The sequence below is a fragment of the Quercus suber genome, unplaced genomic scaffold (genome assembly GCF_002906115.3).
Source record: "Quercus suber isolate HL8 unplaced genomic scaffold, Cork oak 2.0 scaffold_468, whole genome shotgun sequence".
NCBI classification, from domain to species: domain Eukaryota; kingdom Viridiplantae; phylum Streptophyta; class Magnoliopsida; order Fagales; family Fagaceae; genus Quercus; species Quercus suber.
Genome location: NW_027069919.1, coordinates 503,861 through 524,939, shown reverse-complemented (window position 1 = coordinate 524,939; position 21,079 = coordinate 503,861). Strand labels below are relative to the sequence as shown.

Below are 21,079 nucleotides of genomic sequence, written 5' to 3'. Positions count from 1 at the left end.
GTTTGGCTTCTTTTTTCTTTTTCTTTTTCTTTTTTTTTAAATCTTTTTAAAACTATGTTTTGCATGAGAAAATAAAAGGGGGAGGAAAGATTCTCTTTAATTGAATTTATTTATTTTCCTTTTTTAGCCTTTATGTGATTTTTAAATATTACATGTCTTACATGTAAAGCAATTAACATAATTTGGGTATTATCTTCTCAAAAAAAAAAAAAAAAAAAATAATTTGGTTATTTGGGATTTGAACCCTAGACTCTATTGGAAAGGATAGGAAATTTTAGTTAAGCTACAAATCTCTTTTTTTTTTTTTATGAAGGAAAAGACTTTAATAACACAGAACAGAAGACAACAAAAGCACACTAGTTGCCACAATCCCGCTCAACAACAGAAGCAAAAATAGGGGGGCAGCGACCTAAATCAAAAGAACCAAATAGATTACAAGACAAGGACCACTTAGCAAGAAGATGGGCAGCCATATTAGCTGACCTAGTTACCCAAGAGACAAAAACATGAGAAGAATCAAAAAGCAACACTTGCATCTCCATAACTATAGACCTAATCCTCCATGGGGAAGTTTGGCAAGGATTGACAAGAGCATCACAACAAATCTTTGAATCAGATTCTATAAAAACACTCACAGCTTCCAATTTGGCTGCCAACACTAAAGCCCATCTCACTGCTTCAGCTTCAGCTTGAAGAGGGAAGGTGGTATTCACCTTTTGAGAGCAAGCAAAGACCAGCCTTCCCCTCCAATCCCTCGCCACTGCAGCAATAGAAGAAAATAAAGGCCCAATAGCAGCATCCACATTAATTTTAAACGAGAATCTCCTAGGGGGGGACCAAACAAGAAGCCGCTTCGCAGGTCTCACAGGAACCGCTTCAGCAGCTCTAGAATTCTGAAATTCAGCAAGAAGCCTCCCAATTCTAGAAGATAAGTCCTCAATACTTAGGGAGGTATTTTCAAAGATAACTTGATTCCTCAACTTCCAAACTCCATCAAAAAGAACAGCTCCAAACAATAAGAACAACTCCAATCAAAAAGCTACAAATCTCTTAAATCTTGACAATCGAGTCTCTTATATTAAATACTAATACTAGAGTTGTTTGATTGCATGTGAGTGTTGGCAAACATATTATGTAATTGGATTTTGTAATTTTTTAGCCCATTTGATCACCCTTGGACTCTATTGTGTAGTGATGAAAGAAATTTTTTTTTTTTTTTTTTGATAAATTTGATAGTACAATGGGGGAGATTTAAACTTTTGATGTTTTTGTTAGAAATATCAATAAATAAATGCCAATTGATCTATAAAATTATTGTCAAAATCATATATTTTTCAGATATTTCAAGTGTGTTGATATTAAGGGAGAAGAAGGCAAGATTAGTTCCCAAATTCTTTTGTGTAATAATATTGTGATGTATTTGAGAAAAAAAAAAAAAAAGGAGCATCCCCCCATTTGTAAAGAAACTTAGTTTTTTATAAGGAAAGTTCATGATGGTGATCGACGGCTAGCGCCTAAACCTTCAACCCACTCTCTATAAATTTATTGTTTGGGCTTATTGGGCTGAAAACCCATCACTCAGGGTCAATCCAAATTAAGTCCCTACAGTATCATTACTCATAAAAATAAAAATCCCTTAAGAAATATTACCATTTGAGAAATTTGTTATTGAAAATTTGAAGAAGTTTTTTTTTTTTTTTTAATTTTTTTTTTAAAATATAGTTGTTAAAATTTTTAAAAATATAGTTGTTGGGAATGAACATAGGAAGAATAAATGATGATTAAAAAAAGAATAAAGAGTAAATGAAGATATAATATTTAAATGAGATGGAGAAAATAATAGAGAATCTGTTGAAAAATATATTTGAAAAAGTAAATAAGTAAAAACTATATATTATTGTTCATTGTCCAAAAAGTACAAAAATTTAGATAATATGCTGAAGATGCTCTAACTGATTTGAATCCAATAATCTCAATTCTGCACTTGATAATAGATTATACGGTAGAATAGAAGTGCCTCGTCCAATCATATTCTGAGTCACCACCAGTTATAGCTATGTAGACCAATCAAATTTTTAGAGCACAAAAATGCTTCAGGGTTTACCTAATGGGTGTGCATGCGACTAAAAAGAAGTAAATATTCGTTCATCATCTTTGACTTATGCTTTCATGTCACTCGGTTAACAAATCCACAAATCAGTAAAAACATGTAGTTATTAGACCAAATTTGAGAGAGAGAGAGAGAGAGAGAGAGAGAGACTAACAGCAAGAGCAGCTTGGCCGTTGCCAGTGCCAGCATCCCAAGCTAAAGAGCGTTGAGAGGTCAGAGCAGCTAGCTTCGAAAACCATTCGCTTGGATAGGTTGGCCTTGAATCCGAATAAATCTCGGCCTGTTTGTCGAACAAACCAGCCATATTCACTACTTGCTTCTTATGATTGGGCCCTCAGTCTTAAGGAGACAGCAGAGAACATTTTGAATTCATATATAAGCTTCCGCCTTGAGCCTTCACTGAAAGTTGGATTATTATCCAACCACAAGGTAGAAAAAGAATTTGTAGACTTTGACCAGCAAGGCAGCAACCCAGAGTTCGTAACCATTTTTTTTTTTGGTAAAGAGTTCGTAACCAAATACTATTTGACTTGCGTTGCGTGCACGCGAACGGGGATTGGGTAGAAAATTGTAAAAATCAGAATTTCATTTGTACAGCATAACGTATACTTTTATTTTTATTTATTTATTTTTATTGATTAGGAAATTGGAATGGGATGAGTCTTGAGACGAAGCGGTCGATGAATATAAATAGATTGGTCTATTTTTCTTAGGGTCTGTTTTGTTGAGAGGATGGAAAAATTGGAAGATAGAAAATGGTGGAATGATAGAAAATGTTTAGTTTTTCTTAGATTTGTGTTTAGTTGGAATGATGGAAAAGTGAAGGAATGAAAATCTTTTTTGATTGGTTGTAGAGAAAAGTGGGAGAGTAGAAAATGTAGTTTATATAAACTAATATGTAACTCCGTGCTACCGCACGGGACTGGTTAATTGTAATGATGTTATTGGCCAATTTTTTTTGTTTTTGTTTTGTTTTTTTTTTTTGGATTTATCACACGGATGATATAATTAAATCAAACAATGAAAATATATATTGCATTTTATTATTTAAGTAATGCTATTGGTCTTTTTTTTTTTTTGGTTTATCATACATAGGATAACATTAGATAAAACACGAATAAAAAAAGAGAATATTGCATTTTATTATTTAAGTGATGCTACAGTAACAAAAAGAGAATATTGCATTTTATAATTTAAAATATATAAAGGGACATTAAAAAAAAAAAATTGATAATTGAGCTTGGGAGCTTCTTGGAAGCACTAATGAAGCGCTAATGTATGAGAGTGTGAAGTAAGGAAGAGTGAGATTGAACATTGTGTTTGAACCTAGCCTTGCTCTGAGAAATCTGTAAGGAGGAGGAGAGGATAGTGTGTGGATCTAGTTGGTAGAGGTTGAGAGAGGATGAGACATGGGATGACGATATGGAATTAGGAGGAGATATGTTTTACTTTTATAGTCTTTCTCGTTGGACTCCTTGGTTCTGGTTGTGGGATTAGAAGAGTTCCAGACTCTATTGAGATCACCCATAAAAGTGTGCAGGTGAGATGTTCTTATTTAAACTAATGAGTATTATCATTGTGGTTTTCTTGGCTTCCGTGTTAATGTTAATGCATCATTAACTTGGACACAAAATTTAAATTTTTAGATACGATACATGAACAAATTGGAGTCCAATTTATAATCTCCATAAAAGTGTACAGGTAAGATGTTCTTACTTAGGCTAATGAGCATTATCATTGTGGTTTTCTTGGCTTCCGTGTTAAATGTTAATGCATCATTTATTTGGGCACAAAAATTAGAAAATTTAGATAAGATACATGACACAAAATTGGAGTTAAATTTATAATCAAATTAGATTTTTTTTTTTTTAGTTTTGGTTAGGACAAGTGGTGCAAAATTGAGAATCGAATTGAAATCTAATTGAATTTTCTCTCTGCTTCACTTATTATTATATATATAGATATAGATTTGCTACTATGTCCTTAGTACATAATGTGTAAAATATCATTTCTTTGTTATAAAAATATATATAATTTCTTTGTACATACTCATTAAATAAGAAGAAATATTAATTATTCTAATTAAAGTTAATAAAATAACATATATATAATATAATATATATAATTAATTTTTTTACTCATTATATTATTTTCCTTTATTATAATATATAATATAATATAATATATTACATATGATATATTAGTGGCATGAAACAATAATAATAATAAAAAAAATTTTGGCAAAGAAGTAGAATAAACCTTCTTTGCCAATTTAAGCTGGATATGTATACTTTCAGGAGAAAATGGGGAAATGCCCCTCTTTTGAAACTCGATTTTCTTAAAATCAAGTTATAAAAAAAAAAAAAAAAAAATTGAAGCCCTATAGCGGTGTTTTTAAGGAGCCTATAGTGACGTTTTAAGGACCTATAGTGGTGTTTTGTAACTCAATTTCCATAAAGTCGAGTTACATGGCATTTTTTTTAATTTTTTAATTTTTTTTTCTATAACTCGGCTTCATAGAGATCGAGTTACAAAATGCCACTATAAGTCTTTAAAACGTCACTATAGGCTCCTTAAAACGCCGCTACAGTGCTTAACTTGATTTGAGAAAAATGGATTTTCAAAGAGGGGTATTTCTCTATTTAGTTTGAAAAAGTAGGCAAATGGTGGATTGTTTTTTTAAAAAGGGCAAAGGCCAATTTTTCCCTATATTTTCATGTTGGCTGTGCAGAAGAAATAAAATAGAAGCAAGGTGAGAGATATTTTATGTCTTTCACGTCCTGGAGGAGAGTGTAGGTGAGAGTGAATTGGGGCAATTTGGTAATTGAGCAAGTAAAACACTTTTCATGCCTATTTTCTCTCCAATTTGAAGAGATAGATTTTTTGTGGACTTATGTGGAAGATACCTCAGCCTCACCAAAATTTTTCTTCTTTTCTCTCCTTACTAAACAACACCCACTTCTTTTTTTTTTTTTTTTTTTTNTTTTTCTTTTTTTTTTTTTTTTTTTTTTTTTTTATCCATCCTATTCCACCTCCAATCAAACATACCCTAAAACATAGGGGCACTATCAATTAAATTAATGAGCCAAATGTTGGGGAGAAAATATTTGGGGGAGGCTCCGATTGAGTAGTTAATATAAAACATAAGGGCACCACTAATTAAGCTCAAAAGTAAACTTATGAGTTTGGATCCAACTATGTTACATTAATTGTTCATCATTTTCAACATTATTCAATGTGCAATTTTCTTCACTTACACGTGTATGCTCAATAAATCCTCCATACTTGGAGGAGGCTCCGATTGAGTAGTTAATATAAAACATAGGGGCGCCACTAATTAAGCTCACAAGTAAACTTATGAGTTTGGGTTCAACTATGTTACATTAATTGTTCATCATTTTCAATATTATTCAATGTGCGACTTTCTTCACTTACACATGTATACTCAATAAATTCTCCACATGTGTGAGTCTCTACTTGCCCATGGGATATTTAAGCCAAATGTGAGACTTAACCAAGTCTTACTAACTTCTCCTTACCCATGAGCTCTTTTTCCTCTTCACCATCACGTCATACATGGGTTTTTTGTTCGTCATCCATGGAAACCACATGTCAACCCCACACGCTTATCCATAGAAAATGGCCCACATGTTCATGTCCATTGGAACCTCGTGTGCCACACTGTGATCTAGCACCCATTGGCAATAATCCTTTGTTGGGCCTTCTATGTGAGCTTTATGAGCTTGCCCTGTACGAACTATACTTGTAAGGGCTCTAAGTACACACACATTTTTCCCTATAACAATACACCACTCTAATCACCTTTCTAATTACTATTTAATGTGAGATTTCTTTCACTCACACGTATATACCCAATGTGTGAAAATCCTAATGTGCACTAGCTTTTTCAGAAGCTTAGAATGCTACTAGTGGCATGGCAAGCCTCATGCACAGTCAACTTCTTGAATTGTTGGAGTTGCTAAACACACTTTTTGGCCTTCCAAAAGAAAACTTGTGGACTTGGGCTATGAATCAAAGTTTGAAGTGATATACTACGTTTATTTATTGTAGGTGAAGAGATGTCTTCAAATTTTCCAATGATAACCCATAGAGATGTTTTTGTTTTTGACTGAAGTTGCTCTTACTTTGTTGCAATTATTCTTTATATTTAAGTAAAATGAGAAGATGATGAGTTCCCAAAATCCTTTTGGAATGATTTTTCATCCTGAAAAATCATGGGTGATGAGAAATCTTCTACTTCTTTATTTTTTGCCATGGCTTCTTTGAACTTTGAGTGAATGTCAAATGAATAAGTTGGTACCCATGAGGTTGGGTTGGGGTTGGGGTTGGGGTTGGGGTTGAAGTGAAGAAATAGACTTAGTCTTTTTCCTTTTGAGTACAAATTTGATATGGATGTAGTGCAAAGCTCTCGGCTTACACCATTCAACAAGAGCCTGTCACATCAACATTTTACTTAAAACTCAATACATCTTATCACACATAATAACAAAATTAAAAAACTCAAAATTTCAGAAAACGTTTCAAATCTAACCTATCCTCCTTCTTAACATTACCGAATCTCCAACCCACCAAAGACACTACGGGGATTTCGATAAGATTTCAAACTCTGCCTACCAACAATTAATGCTGCCATTATCTCTGGTGATGGTTTCTTTCCACCAACCCATCTCTCTCTCTCTCTCTCTCTCTCTCTCTCTCTCTCTCTCTCTCTCTCAGACACGCACACACACACATGGTTTGAACCACCATAGCTGAACCCTTATGCTTCCACCACAACCACCCACCAATGCACGGCTAAAGAACCAAAGACCCTCCAAATCTTCAATTCATGAATCATTAGTTTCTCTCTAGTGCTAAATTGAAAAGTGAGTGCATGAGATAGAAAGGGAGCCCGGTCTAGAAGAGAGAGAGAGAGAACGAGTAAGGAGGAGACAAGAGCTTCAGTTTAGAAGCCATTGTTGTTGATGGTGATTGATGGGTGGTTTTGATAAAAGCTTAAGGATTTGGCCATTAAGGTCAAACCCAATGAGAGGGATTTGGGAGAAAGGATGTATTAAGATGGAATGATTGTGTGTGGTATGTCTATTTGATTTGTTAGTAAAATGCTGACACGGTATGTTTTTATTGAAGGGTGTAAAATGGGGAAAACACTAAGTCCTTTATTGAAGGACACAATTTGGCTACAATCTTTGTTGTAGCCAATGACTATAGCTCCCACTCACCTAGCTAGTTCCCATTTAATTCTTCTATCCTTCTTATGGAGAGACTTGGCTTAGGTAAGCTTACTTGACTTGTAGTATGATATGATGAGGTAGCATGACCATGAAAAAGGAAAAAAGAAAAAAGAAGAATAGGACCTCAACAAATACTAAGAAGAGTTATATATACATGGTGGTATCATGTTATTGGGTGGCCCTACCAAAATTTTTAAAAATTCTTTTTAATCCTTAAGAAAATAATTTAAAAATATATTTCTACATTTTTGCCCCCAAAATATGAATTTCTTCATCTAAAAAAAAATTAAAACTTGTAAATTCTAATATTTAAGAGGTTCGAAAGTTTAAAAAAAAGTAAAAGTTATCTCATAAATAAAAGTAAAAATATATGCATATTTTAGAAATATACAAATATCTGAATTTTACTTATATTTTTTGTGCATTGCATGAGTTAGTTTTCTATTAATTTTCATATTTTTACCCTAGGTCCCACACCCAGTGTTAGAGCCACATAAATTTATTTCCCTCAAAATGTTAATCTTATTTAATACATATGTAAATTAAAATATTTACAATTTGGAAATTCATAATTTTGATTTGGATCTCTCTTAAAAAATGTAAGCTAATCCAAATTTCACAATGACCCTTCTAAAAGGAAAGCAAAAACATTGACCAACTAATATTGTGGCTTATTGTGGACACAAGTGGGGAGTCACCACCTAGTTTTTGGAATGGCCTAGGAACCATATATATATTGTCCTCTCGAGGAAGGACCTTTTGATCTTACTATAAGAGATATGGGTTTGGAGTTAAGGTATGGTCTTGGGAAGCTTTTAGACACCGAAAATCGCCCAATCCTAATGTTGGCTTCCCATCATTGTGTCTTGTGACTTAACCCTATAAAAAGCATACTTAATATTGTTATTCTAACTCTCTCTCTCTCTCTCTCTCTCTCACACACACACACACGCACACATTCATCTAACAATCAACATGACATCAATCATCCCAAAAGACCTAATCATACATCTGTCACGACAATCAACCAAGCACTAACATCTAATCATGTATCTCATCAAATCATAGACCCTAACATTCATCTAGCATGGCATTTCACATCATCCTAGCATTCATCTATCATACTTCTCATCACACCATATTACATCATTCAAGGCAGCAGCATGTGAATCATTAAAATCAAGGTAGAAAAAAAAAATCATGTTATCACCTAAAGCATTAAGAACATAATCATAAGATCAAACCTAAGCAAGATCATATTAGAAATTCATGTACATTACAAATGCATGACTTATCTCATTTACCTTGTAGCAACTTAGCACCTATGCCATTATGCTTGAGCATGTAAATGCATGTTCATAGCATTAAAACAATAAACCCTAATTCTAACATGTGAAAGCAAACAAGCAATTAATCATGTGAAACAAAAGCCCAATAGCATGTATAGATGAAAAAGGATCTAAAACAAAAGTATTGCATGTGAGAACAGAAGCAAAAATAGATAAAACAAAATTAGGGTTTCTTGGGTAGTTTATGTGCGCGCATGAACAACCATGCATGCACATAATCAAGCCTATGTGCATAGGCAAGATTATTCGAATGTGAGTTTTGCCCAGAAACCCTAGAAACACAATCATCGACATACACTTCTACCTCATTGTGCATCATATCATTTAACAAGATTGTGGCAATTCTTTATTAGGTCACACTTGCATTCTTAAGTCCAAATGGCATTACGGTGTAACAATAAATTCCTCATTCTGTGGTGAAGGTAGTCTTGGTCATATCCCTTAGAGCCATCTTGATTTGGTTATATCTTGAGAAACCATTCATGAAAGACATCAAGGTACTACCGGCCGTGTTATTCACTAAGACATCTATGTGAGGAAGAGGGAAGTCATCCTTAGGGTAAGCTTTATTTAAATCCCTAAAATCCACACACATTCTTTCCTTTCCATCTTTCTTTGGTATAGGTGCAACATTGGCTATCCATTTGGCTTGGTATACGGGTTTGATGAACCTTACATTCAATTGCTTGGTGACCTCTTCTTTGATCTTTAGAAGCTATTCAGTTCTCATACACCTCAACTTTTGCTTGACGGGCACCATGTGAGCATATGTCAATGTGATGTTGAGCTATCTCAGGATCAATACCGGGCATATCTTCATAGGACCTTGCAAACACCTCTAGAAATTCGGTGAGCAACTCTTTGAAATCTTTTCTTTCTTTTTCATTTAGGGTTGAGTCAATTTTAATTAAACGTGGAGTCTCATCGTTGCTCAAATTAAGAGTTTCAAAAGTTGGTTCCATAGGTTCAATTTTCCTTTCCAATTGTTTATTAATTTCATTTTCAAATTCTTTTGAATCATTTAAATACAGAATTTCAATATTATGGGACACATCAAAATAAGTCAAATTAGAATTCATCTTATTAAAAATGTTGAAAAATACATTGGGACTTGCATTACACATTTTGTTTCCCATATTTTTAAAAAACCCAACCTAAGTCCAATTATTAAGTTGCTCCACAACAGGCATGATGAAGGCAGAAGGATCACTTGGCTCCTCGTTGATGATGGCGAACACGTCCCCTTCCATCTTCAGTATAGCTTCCATTGCTTCAGTATCCATGTAATCCACCCAGTTGGCTTCTTCTTGAACTTCCTTGATCACCACCGTAGGCTTCTTTTTGAAGGTGAGCTTCTCGTTGAAGAATATCTCCCAACCCAGATACACCTTTCCATCCTTACCTACCCAAAGTTCAAGAAAGCCACAAAAAGGGTAGTCTCCCCCTTCCTTCACAAGGTTTCCATGGTACCAAGGTTCTTCTTGATTCTAGCCTTCAAAGAATCCCAAACCTTCCTTAGTCAGTTGAGTCTTGAAATTGGGGAATTCAGCTACCCCTTTTTCTTCTTTTCCAAGGCCCATACCAAATATGTACCCCATGTTCTTCATCATTGCAATCACCTCATGGCTATAAAATGGGATCAAATCCGAAGTATACCTTTCATCCTTCAATCCATAATCAGCCATGTTCATAAATTCAAAACCAATCATTTGGAGCTTACCTCCTCCTTCCTCAAGTCCACAAACTAGTGCTAGGATCTCACCATCATCGAGCATTATAGAAATTTCTCCCTTTCATGGGATCTTCATCTTTTAGTGTAGAGAAGAGGGAATAGCACCAATAGGATGAAGCCATGCCCTTCCTAGGAGAAGGTTGTAGTTATGAGTGATGTCCATGACATGGAATTCCACAATTGTCTCTATTGGGCCAATATTGCAAGGAGAGTGCCTATAACTTTTCTTGAGGTATTATCGTATGCCCTAACGGTCAAATAAGAGGGTATGACAATCTCCATGTCTAGGCCAATGGTAAAGGCAGTCTTAAAAGGGCATACATTCAATGCAAATCCATTATCAATCAACACTATAGGAACCTTGGCGCCTATGCACCCAATGGCAATTTGTAAAGGTATAGTGTGAGTGGCTCTTTTGAGAGGAAGTTCCTTATTGGAAAAGGTGAGGAGAGGATAAGATGGGGCCTCAACTCCCATGAGAGATAGCACTTTCTGTGGTGTAGTTTTTATGGGTACCTCCTTTCTATTCAAAGTATCCAAGAGAGCACTACGATGCTTATGAGAAGCCATAAGCAAGCCCTATACCAATAGATGAGCTTGAGTCTTCTTCAATTAAGTCAAAACTCGATCATCTTCCTCTTTCTTTTCTTTTCCTTTAGGTTTCGTGGGCTTGGACCCTTCTCCTATGTCCCTACCAAGATGATCCTTCTTCAAAAGAATGGTTTGTAGTGTTTCCCACTCCTAATAATATTGGCCACTTTATCCTCTATGACTCTTTTCTTTAGCTCGATCATTCCTTTGGGAAGTATCCCCCACACAGCCACCGCATTCTTCAAAACCTCATCTTCTTCATCCTATATTCCTTGGACTTCTACGACATTAACTTCCACAGTCTCTATCAAATTTGAACAATCTCATTCGATTTCATTGATTTTGCACCCAATTTTGATATAAAAGAGGAGCCCTATGATAATCGGGCAAAGGGTTCTTCCTAATGCTAGGCTTGGTGATGATATTGGGATTTGGGAGGGTTCCATTGTCTATGAGATTTTGTATCTCATGTTTGAGGTGAAAGCAATTGTCGGTTTTATTGTTGGATTTCTGATGGAAGTGACAATACTTATTAAGGTTCCAAGTAGGAGGTAAGGGATTAGGCATGGGTGTGGGATCTAGAGGCTTGATGAATCCTTTGAAAGATAAATTCTCATATGCTTGGGCAAAGGTCATTCCTAGGTCAAAAAATTCTCAACGGGCTTTCTTTGTGTAGCTTAGGTAGGCTAAGGTTTGTTGAGGTATGATGACACTTACATTCACAGGATTGGGAGCTTTAAAGGTAGTCGCACCTCATCCATATGCCTTCTTGATTGGAGGTTTGCTCTTACCCTTCTCTAATTGTCTATTGTTGATGGCATCCTCTATCCTAGTTCTACAATCACATAGCTCTCCAAAAGAACTAATAGGCGATGACAAGAGCCTACTATTATACGCTGGAAGCAAATTCTTGACAATCATGCTGATTTGATCTTTCTCATTTGGTCTATTAACCATCCTAGATGCCTTTCCCTTTCACCTTGTTATGTATTCAAAGAATGTTTCCCCTACTCCTTACTTAGTGGTCTCCAAATCTCTTAAAGTCACATTAGTCATAGTATTGAAGATGAATTGATCCACAAATAATTCCACAAGCTCATTACACACCTTAGTTTTGCTAGGATCCAAGCTATAGTACCATCTTGATGCTCCCCCCATGAGTAAGAGAGGCAATGCATGCAAAGTTTGCTTCTCATCCAACCCTTTCATTTTAGCAATGCTTAGGTACCTCCTAACATGTTGCTTTGGGTCTCCAATTCCATTAAACTTTTCCACATCAGAAATCTTGAACTTTGGAGGTGCAATGGGAGTCTTGGAGCTTATGCTCCCCATGTTATAGAGACAATCATTTGTCCCTTGGCTTTTCGAAAGGCTTGTTGCATTTTCTCCATCTTCTCTCTCATAGCTATGGTTTCTGCTGTGAGTTTTTCAAATTGCTTGTTCCATTCATAATCAATTTTGTCCCTTTCATCCCAATCTTCCCCTTCTTCCTTGTCGAGAACCTCTACACGTGGGGGCTTCTTCAACTTGGCTTCCTCAAGTTTAGTGAGGTGACTTCACATCTTTTTGAGAGCGTCACTTTGTTCCTCCATGCCTTGAATATCTTTTGTGCAATTTCATCATTAATTGGAGCAACCATTGTTGCTTGAGAAGATTCCCTTACTTGGAACTCTTCTTCTTGATGTGTGTGATCAATCTTGACCAAACGCCTTTCGTTCTTTTCTCGAATCCAAATTGGAGTGGGAACATGTTTTCTTGACTTTGGTGGTGCAAAGGTGCCTGAAAAGTAGTCCCATTTTTATAAGTCATTTCCCAATTAAAGATTCCTTTTGTTTTTAGGTTTTCCTAGAAAGCCTTTAAGTCTATTTTAATGAAGACCCAATTACAAAATCTCTCCCTTTCCTCTTATGAACCTTGTCCCTTTTTTCATTGGGCTTTGGTCCATTTACAACAATGCTCTTATCTTTCTCTTATGGGCTTTCATTAGAATGTACTTAGAGATTTTCAACTTTTTGTCTCATACATAGGCTCACAATATATTCATCACTTTTGGGCTCTTCTCTTTTCATTTCATGATCATCATCCTGTTTTTTTTTTTTTTTTTTTTTTTTTTTTTTTTTTTTTTTTTTTTTTTGAAGTAGCCCTTTAACTAGAATATATTGTAGCCTTCCTCTCAAGGTCCATGAAGTTCTCATCGTTTTGGGCCTAGGCATTCAACAAAGAGGTCCAAGATTAGGGAAATTCATATTGACTTTGTAGGATCTTAGTCCTCTTTTTCAAAAGGGCTTTTTGATTTAGGCTTATGATAGCAATTAGGCTACGGTCTTATAAACCTTTCAAGTTAAGATATACCCTTTAAATTTAGGGACAAGCCTCTTATATGTGAGAACTTCTTTTCCTTTGTCCCATTTGTCTTAGGGTATGCCATAACTTTGGGGTCATCATTTCATTTTTTTACATCTTTTATTTGTCCTTTAGATTTAGGAGAGCACAAGACATATGGTTGAACAAACAAGAGATATATAAAGGGTATCCTCTTTTGATTGGGTCTAGGATCTCTCTAAGTGTGGGTAAGCTTTCCTAAGACTAAAGGGATAGATAAGTAGGTCACTCACAACTAGGTGGGCCATGATCCCAACAAAGGGCCTAAGTGGACCTTTGTGGATTGATGACAAACCGTTAACACACTTAAAACCCATCATAGGCAATGGCATACATTATGAGTTGGTGGGATAAACTTCGAAAGACTTGGGCCAAATGGAGCCTTCCATCTTCCAACTCATCACCAACCAAGATAAAAGGGACAAAAGAACCATGTGATGTGTGTGCAAACAAGTATTAAGTAAGCCTTTATTAAGGTTAAGACATAGGATACATAGGAATTAAACTCACAATCCCCAGTGGAGTCGCCACTGTGGACACAATGGGAGAGTCGCCACCTAGTTTTTGCAATGGTTTAGGAACCATGTATATAGCATTCTCTTGAGGAAGGACCTTTTGATTTTACTACCAGAGATATGGGTTTGGAGTTAAGGTACAGTCTCGAGAAGGTGTTAGGCACCTAATACTGCCCTACCCTAAGGTTGGCTTCCTGTCATTGTATTTTATGTCTTAACCCTATTAAAGACATACTCAATATTGTTATTCTAACTCACACACACACACACACTAATATTCTTCTAACAATCAACATGGCATCAATAATCCCAAAATACCTAATCACCACAACCATTTTTTTGCCCTTTATCCTAACCCAAACTAGCCATGGAAAACCCTTTTTGCCTTTTGGATAGCCAATTGGACTGTATTACATTATCTTTACATGTGGTACTTACTCAATGAGTATTACTTGTGTATTCATTTTGAACTAGGATTTTACAGGCTCCTTTTCCCCAATGAAAACAAGTATTTTAAAAAATTCTTGTTTGAAAATTTGAAAAAGATGCCTGTAATGGAAATTGGAAAGAGTATTCTATTACAAATCATCCAAGATTTGGATACATAATCACTGTAGGATCAATGATTGTCAAGCTCAACTCGAAAAGTGACATCCATGCAAAAGGAATCTTCCACCCACTAGAAGTTCATTGGCTCATTAACCCAAATGACTCCCTTCATGTATATATAGATCCCTCCTGGTCATGTTGTTAGAAAGCTCTCAGAAGGATAGAATCTCTTAATACAAGAACTCTATGTGAGACAAGCCCAAGTACTCTAGAAGCCTACAGACAATAGTGGCCACATGATGACCCTTGAGAACTACCCATCCCCTTTTAGCTGACCATCATGACCACTATTATGATAATCATGACCTAGATGCTGACCTCGATGAAGAATAGTTCCAAGGAAGAGACAGATGCAACTAAAAGTTTTCAACACTTAAAAGAAAAAAGAGAAAAAAAAAAGAAAGAAAAGTCCCAGAAACATCTCTCTCTCTCTCTCTCTCTCTCTCTCTCTCTCTCTCTCTCTCTCTCTCTCTCTCTCTCTCTCTCTCTCTCTCTCTGAGACAAAACGAAATGAGCACTGAAACAGAACTAAAAATGTTGGCACAAATGACACTTCACATTGTTGAAAATTCCATACTCCTCTAAGTCTTCTGCTTTCATCTAACAACTTGTTTTGAGTGCACACGGTGATTGTATTATGGCTATATATGTGCGAGGGAGTGTGTATAGTCAATGGTAGATAAATAGCAGTTAAAGATGAAAAATGAATCATGAAGAGCTAGTGAATTTAAAACAATTTTAAGTGACGCTTGTGCTCATGGAGCAAATTGGATATTTTTAAAAAGTCTAGTATTACCTGACATTAGCCCAAATCTTAAAACAAGTTTTTGTATTTCATCATTCTTTCTTTTTAATTAAATGGTTGGGAGGCTACATTTTACTTACTCTGTCAAGTGGTTAACGTTTTTCCCCCTCAATAGAAGATATATTACACAGTACCAAAAAAAATATATATATATATATATATTTATAAGATATTACAATTTTATTTCAATAATAAATTTAAGTACACAAAAAAATTGGAAAAAGGAGAAAAACATGTCTCTTATTTAAGCCAAAGATAAGACTCCTGTTGCGGAGAAGCGTGGTGGGCCAAATTCTGTGCTACCATGTTAGAGATAGCTAGAAGCACATCGATTCAACAGTATTTTGAGGCCAATCACAGAGAGAATGATCATGGCTGCAAATTTCAGCAAGGAACCAGCTTGGATCACCCTCGTAGTAGATCATATTACTTAGGCCTCGATCAGACAAACTTGATGGTGGCTTCACTGGCTCGTAACAAAGCAATATCTTCGGCACAATGATCATTCTTCAGTACTTATTGTTTACTAAAAGCAACAGTAACTAAACAAAGATGTTCACTTGCAAATAAGTTGCAATGATACAAATAATCACAGTAACTGGTGGGACGAAAAATGCACAAGAAAGGCAACACTCTACATAAGCCAAGCCTTAAGAAAGGACTACGGTTTCAGCGAAAAATTTAAGGCCCACATTGTTTAATTTAACACTTTTTCAAGAGCAATAGTAACTAGAGAATTTCAATGGCACATATAGAGAAGGCTACGAAATTATTATATTACTATTAACCATTACAATATCTTACGCAAATATCATAAATAACCCTCTACTCCCTCTTTCCCCAACCCCTTACCCTGTGGAGTAAAAAAAAAATTAAAGCTTAACTTTTCCAGCAAGCATAAAGCCCTTATAGGTTATTGATCTGATCAATTTAGGTCCTCCCCAAGCACTTTCAAGTTCTTTAACCACGCTTTCTGATAACAAATCAACACCTTGGTCTTTTGCTGTATTTACTGGAGACCATGACCTTAACATATTCAAGAATTTCTCAAATGACACCTCTTGTGGTATATCTAGTTGTTGTGGTTTCCCCTCACATCCTATACCTACACTTTCAAAAGGAAATGGAAGTGTCTTATAATCATCAAATACACCTACTATTTTTGGGTCCCAATAGGGAAGAGTTGTTTCATAAAAATGCTTCATTATGGGATCAAAAATGGGACTAACTACTATGCCTCTATAAGCCCAAACAGCAATTACACCTCCTGGCTTTCTTAGAAGCCGTGTCACTAGGAAGTAGAACTTTGGGAACTCAAACCAGTGGACAGCTGTGGCCACAGTAATCAAGTCAACTGAATTTTCTCCTCCAATCAAGGCCACTAATTCATCATCTGTGATGGATAATGGAGTGTGGAGATATCGAATGCGAGGGTGCGGCATTGCAAGTTTCACCTGAGCCTCACTCACATCGGTTCCAACTACTTGCTCATAATGCTCGGCAATCTGTCAAGAACAATGTAATGCAATTCTATCAATCTTAGTTTTATTTGATTCTTCATAAACATCAAGATGCAAGAGACAATTTTATTTTGCAGAAAAGTAACAGTAGTTTTTTTTTTTTTTTTTTTTTTCAGTCCAACTGTACAAGATACGGACAAGTTCATGGATTAATACATGTAATACCCAAGATGAAATAGCTCTTTTGCTAGAGATTAAGAGTTGATAAATTAACTCTGAACTTTTTTCTTTTAATTTTCTAACTCAACTAATTCAAGGTTTGGGATTGAAAGTTAATTTTTAATTCTCAATCTTAGCCATTGATCGAAAATAGAAATTTAACAATTTCTGCTTTTCTGATATTATCAACGTAAATGAATCGTTACTAAAAAGCACCATCAATTGAGAGCTCGATTGTGATAATCAGACTTCTAAATTTACATTACGGGTGACATGAATCTAGGCTCTAACAGTACAGGTCTTAGAACATCCTCATTATGCTAGTCAAACTAGCAATTTGGTAGAAGAATAACTAAACACCCATATAAACAGCACACATCAAGCCCAATAATCAGCCATATAATTTTCTGTTTATACTTCGGTCCCTCATAACTTGAAATCTTAGCTCCAAGGGAATAGTTAGATGCTTCAAGAGAGGTGGGATATGCGCCCACATTATTGGCAAAAAAAAAAAATTATAAGCACAAAATGTAAATTGCTCAACCGAAACTGGCTAAGATGGATCAAACTACAATGTAATTGAGAGATGTAGAGAGGAAAAAAAGATACTAACACCAATAGCAGCTTGACCATTGCCGGTGCCAACATCCCAAGCTAAAGCGTGGTGAGGAGTGAGAGCAGCCAGCATAGAGTACCACTCGGTTGGGTAAGTTGGCCTACCATTCACGTAAAAATCAGCTTGCTTGTCAAACTTGCCAGCCATTCTCTTAGGTTAAGCTTGGTCTGTTGGTCTTGTGAATTGCTTCGGTTTTCATTTTTATAGTCGTTGCTGGTAATTGCCTTCCGAAGCTTATGATGTATATGCTTACGCTCTCAGCATCCATAATTGACTTTAATTGTACCATTAAGTGCTTGTTTGGCTTGTGCGTTTACATTGGACATCTGCGTTTTCAGCATGTGCCATGTGCCAAAAAAAAAATATTTTAGTTTTTTTAAATTCAAACTTTCTCTCTCTTCATGATTGTTTTAATTAATTAATAGTTATTTAATTTTTCTCTCTCATATGTCTCTAATGCTTTTGGGAACAACAAAATAGAAATAACAAAAAAAAATAAAGAAAAATATTTAATTAAAATGGTAAAAATAGAATAAATGATATTGGAAGCATTATAAAGTGGTGTATTAAAATGGATAAAATAAATTTTTAATGCGTTAAAATTTTATTTTAATAGAACACCTGATGCTAGTGTTAGCCAATGGCAAGCTAAAAACAAACCATGGCCACGAAACTTAACAGAATGACTCATAACCAAAAAAAGAAAAAAGAAAAAAAAAAGTCACTTGCAAAGATAGAAAAGGTACGAATTAAACTTTGGTCTAGATGAATCCACCAGGTTGGCAAGTAGCCACTAGTGGCGAAGCCAGGAATTCAGGTCAGGGGGGGGGGTAAGATTGGAAGTAAAAAATCAATCTAAAAAAATTAATCAATATTAATAACAAAATAAGTAAACAACTATATGATAATGCAATTGTTATATAGAATCTAACATAAAATGTAAACTTTAACTTATTTTCTCACACCTAGCTTATTTTACTCAATTGTCCACAACAATTTTTCATATTTTGAAATAGCNTATCTAACATAAAATGTAAACTTAACTTATTTTCTCACACCTAGCTTATTTTACTCAATTGTCCTCAACAATTTTTCATATTTTGAAATAGCTACATGATTTCTTCACACTCAATAGTCTTGAATATATCTTTCTCAATATATGTGATTAAGTAATCATTTATCCACTGATCTCCTATTCGATTGCGTAATTGATTTTTAATTATGTTCATTGTTGAAAAAGCTCTTTCAACAATAGCTGTTGCAATTGGTAAGATCAATGCCAAAGTCACTAATGAGTAAACTAATGGATATGAAACATTCTTTTTCATTTCTACCATCTTATCAGCAAGCTGTCCAATTCCTTTAAGTGCTGAAAACTCTTCAGTGGACCGCATGTCATGGATGTATGTCTCAAGTTGGTTATCCAAGAAAGAAACTTGAACTGTTGAAAAATCACTTGGATAAAACTGAGCAAGCCGAATTAATTTCTCCTTGTTGAATGCTGAAAATAAGTTATCTGGGTTCAAACATGCAACAAAAAGTAATACTTCAGAATTTTCAAAACGACTATTAAGTTCCTGAAGTTGCATATCTATAACAGTATAAAAAAGCTCCACTTGATAATGATGTGAATTTTTCATCTTTTGAGCTTTTCATCGTGGTTGAGGTTGATATAAATCATCCATATCAGGAACATCAATATTATTTTTTGCACAAAATGCAGAAACCTCCTCTAGCAAAGTGTTCCACCCATCATCTCTCATGACTCGTAAAAATTGCTTTGAAATGTCAACCAACTTCATAGCATTCACAATATCTTGATCTTTTCGTTGTAATGCCTGTGACAACTCATTACTTATGCCAAGCACACCTTTCATCAAATGTAAATCAAACACAAATTCAAATGTTTGGAGTAAACCAATTAAGATACTTGCTTCTGCTCTCTGATCAGAATCTAAATCATCTTCTACAATAGTTTCAATCACATCAATTACAGAAGAAAACATGTGAAAAAGATTAACAAGTGCACCATAATGAGAACTCCAACGTGTATCTCCAGGTCTTTTGAGACTCATTTCTTGATTCAAGCCACGACCAATTGAAATTTCATTATTTTTTAGTGCTTCTATAACTTCAGCATTACGTTTTTTGTGAAGAATATCACGACATTTGCATGATGCTCCAACAATATTGAATACCTTTGCAACCAAGTTTAAAAAGGATGCAATCTGGATGTGATTTTTTGCTACTGCAACTAATGTTAGTTGAAGTTGATGTCCAAAGCAATGGACATAATAGGCAGAATGATTATCTTTCAAAATAAAAGTTTTTAGTCCATTTAACTCACCTTACATGTTGCTTGTCCCGTCGTAGCCATGTCCCTGCAATCTACTAATGCTTAAGCTATGTTTATTAAATACTTCCTCAATTGCACTCTTTAGTGTCACTGCTGATGTATTATTAACATGTGTAATGCCTAAAAAGCGCTCATTCACATGTCCCAATTTGTCAACATAGCACAAAGCAATTGCCAATTGTTCTTTAGTAGACATATCACGTAATTCATCAACTATAATAGCAAATAATGAGTCTCTAATATCTTTAATAATAGCATTTATTGTCTCAACAGTTGCAGCATTTGCTATTTCTTTTTGGATATCAGGAGAGGTCATTTGATGATTTTCAGAAGCATTTTTGAGGATTGCCTTATCAATTTCTTCATTGTGATTTGCAAGAAACCGTAATAATTCAAGAAAAATTCCTTGATTATTCGAGTCTTTAGATTCATCATGGCCACGAAATCCTAATCCTTGCCGTTGTAGAAAACAAATACAATCCACTGATGCATTCAAACTAGTCCGATATTCCTTTTTCTCAACATCCGATTGCTTGTTTAGAATTGTTTGAATACTTTGTCTTTGGTTTAACAAAGCTTCACATTTTCTTTGAGCTATATTATGTGCACTATTGTGATCCCCAACGTGATTCTGTAATTTCTCCTCTTTTTTTTTTTTTTTTTTTTTTTTTTTTTTTTTTTTTCCAATTTCTAAATCCTTTAGTAACAAATGAATCTCCCCTCCTTGATCACCAGTATCAGGTCGAAATAGATAACAATATAGACAATATGCAGCATCTTTCATAATGCTATATTCCAACCAACTAGGATATTCTTTGAACCACACTGGATTAAATCAGCGCTTTGTTTTGCCAAATTAACTTTGTGGAAAATCATGGTTAACTGGTTGACAAGCTTTATTTTGTGGATGATACCTTCTAATTTGATCTCTTTCATTAGGATCATAGTTAGAAATTTTTATTCTTAAACTAGGATCCATGGGAAGATTTACAACATCCACTTCGATACGAGTTCGTTTAGGACTTGATCTGGACTCATATTATGATCGGGATTCTCCATAATCTCAATTAACTACAAATA

General features: G+C 35.0%; 3 protein-coding genes across 3 annotated transcripts; all 3 read right to left on the bottom strand.

Annotated features, from left to right (window-relative positions):
- Positions 1-356: 356 nt before the first annotated feature.
- LOC112008563 (uncharacterized) lies at positions 357-2,414 on the bottom strand. Its single transcript, XM_065762664.1, has 2 exons — positions 2,265-2,414; positions 357-1,025 (listed from the first exon to the last, which is right to left on the bottom strand). Exons 1-2 carry the CDS (start codon positions 2,412-2,414, stop codon positions 357-359), a joined length of 819 nt encoding a protein of 272 aa, XP_065618736.1.
- Positions 2,415-15,507: 13,093 nt separating this feature from the next.
- LOC112008556 (uncharacterized) lies at positions 15,508-17,847 on the bottom strand. Its single transcript, XM_024040880.2, has 2 exons — positions 17,641-17,847; positions 15,508-16,853 (listed from the first exon to the last, which is right to left on the bottom strand). The coding sequence occupies exons 1-2, from the start codon at positions 17,788-17,790 to the stop codon at positions 16,221-16,223; spliced, it is 783 nt and encodes a 260-aa protein (XP_023896648.1). The 5' UTR covers positions 17,791-17,847; the 3' UTR covers positions 15,508-16,220.
- A 1,448-nt stretch (positions 17,848-19,295) lies between these two features.
- On the bottom strand, positions 19,296-20,315 carry LOC112008552 (uncharacterized). The gene is made up of 2 exons (XM_024040877.2): positions 20,064-20,315; positions 19,296-19,841 (listed from the first exon to the last, which is right to left on the bottom strand). Exons 1-2 carry the CDS (start codon positions 20,313-20,315, stop codon positions 19,296-19,298), a joined length of 798 nt encoding a protein of 265 aa, XP_023896645.2.
- Between the last annotated feature and the right edge of the window lie 764 nt (positions 20,316-21,079).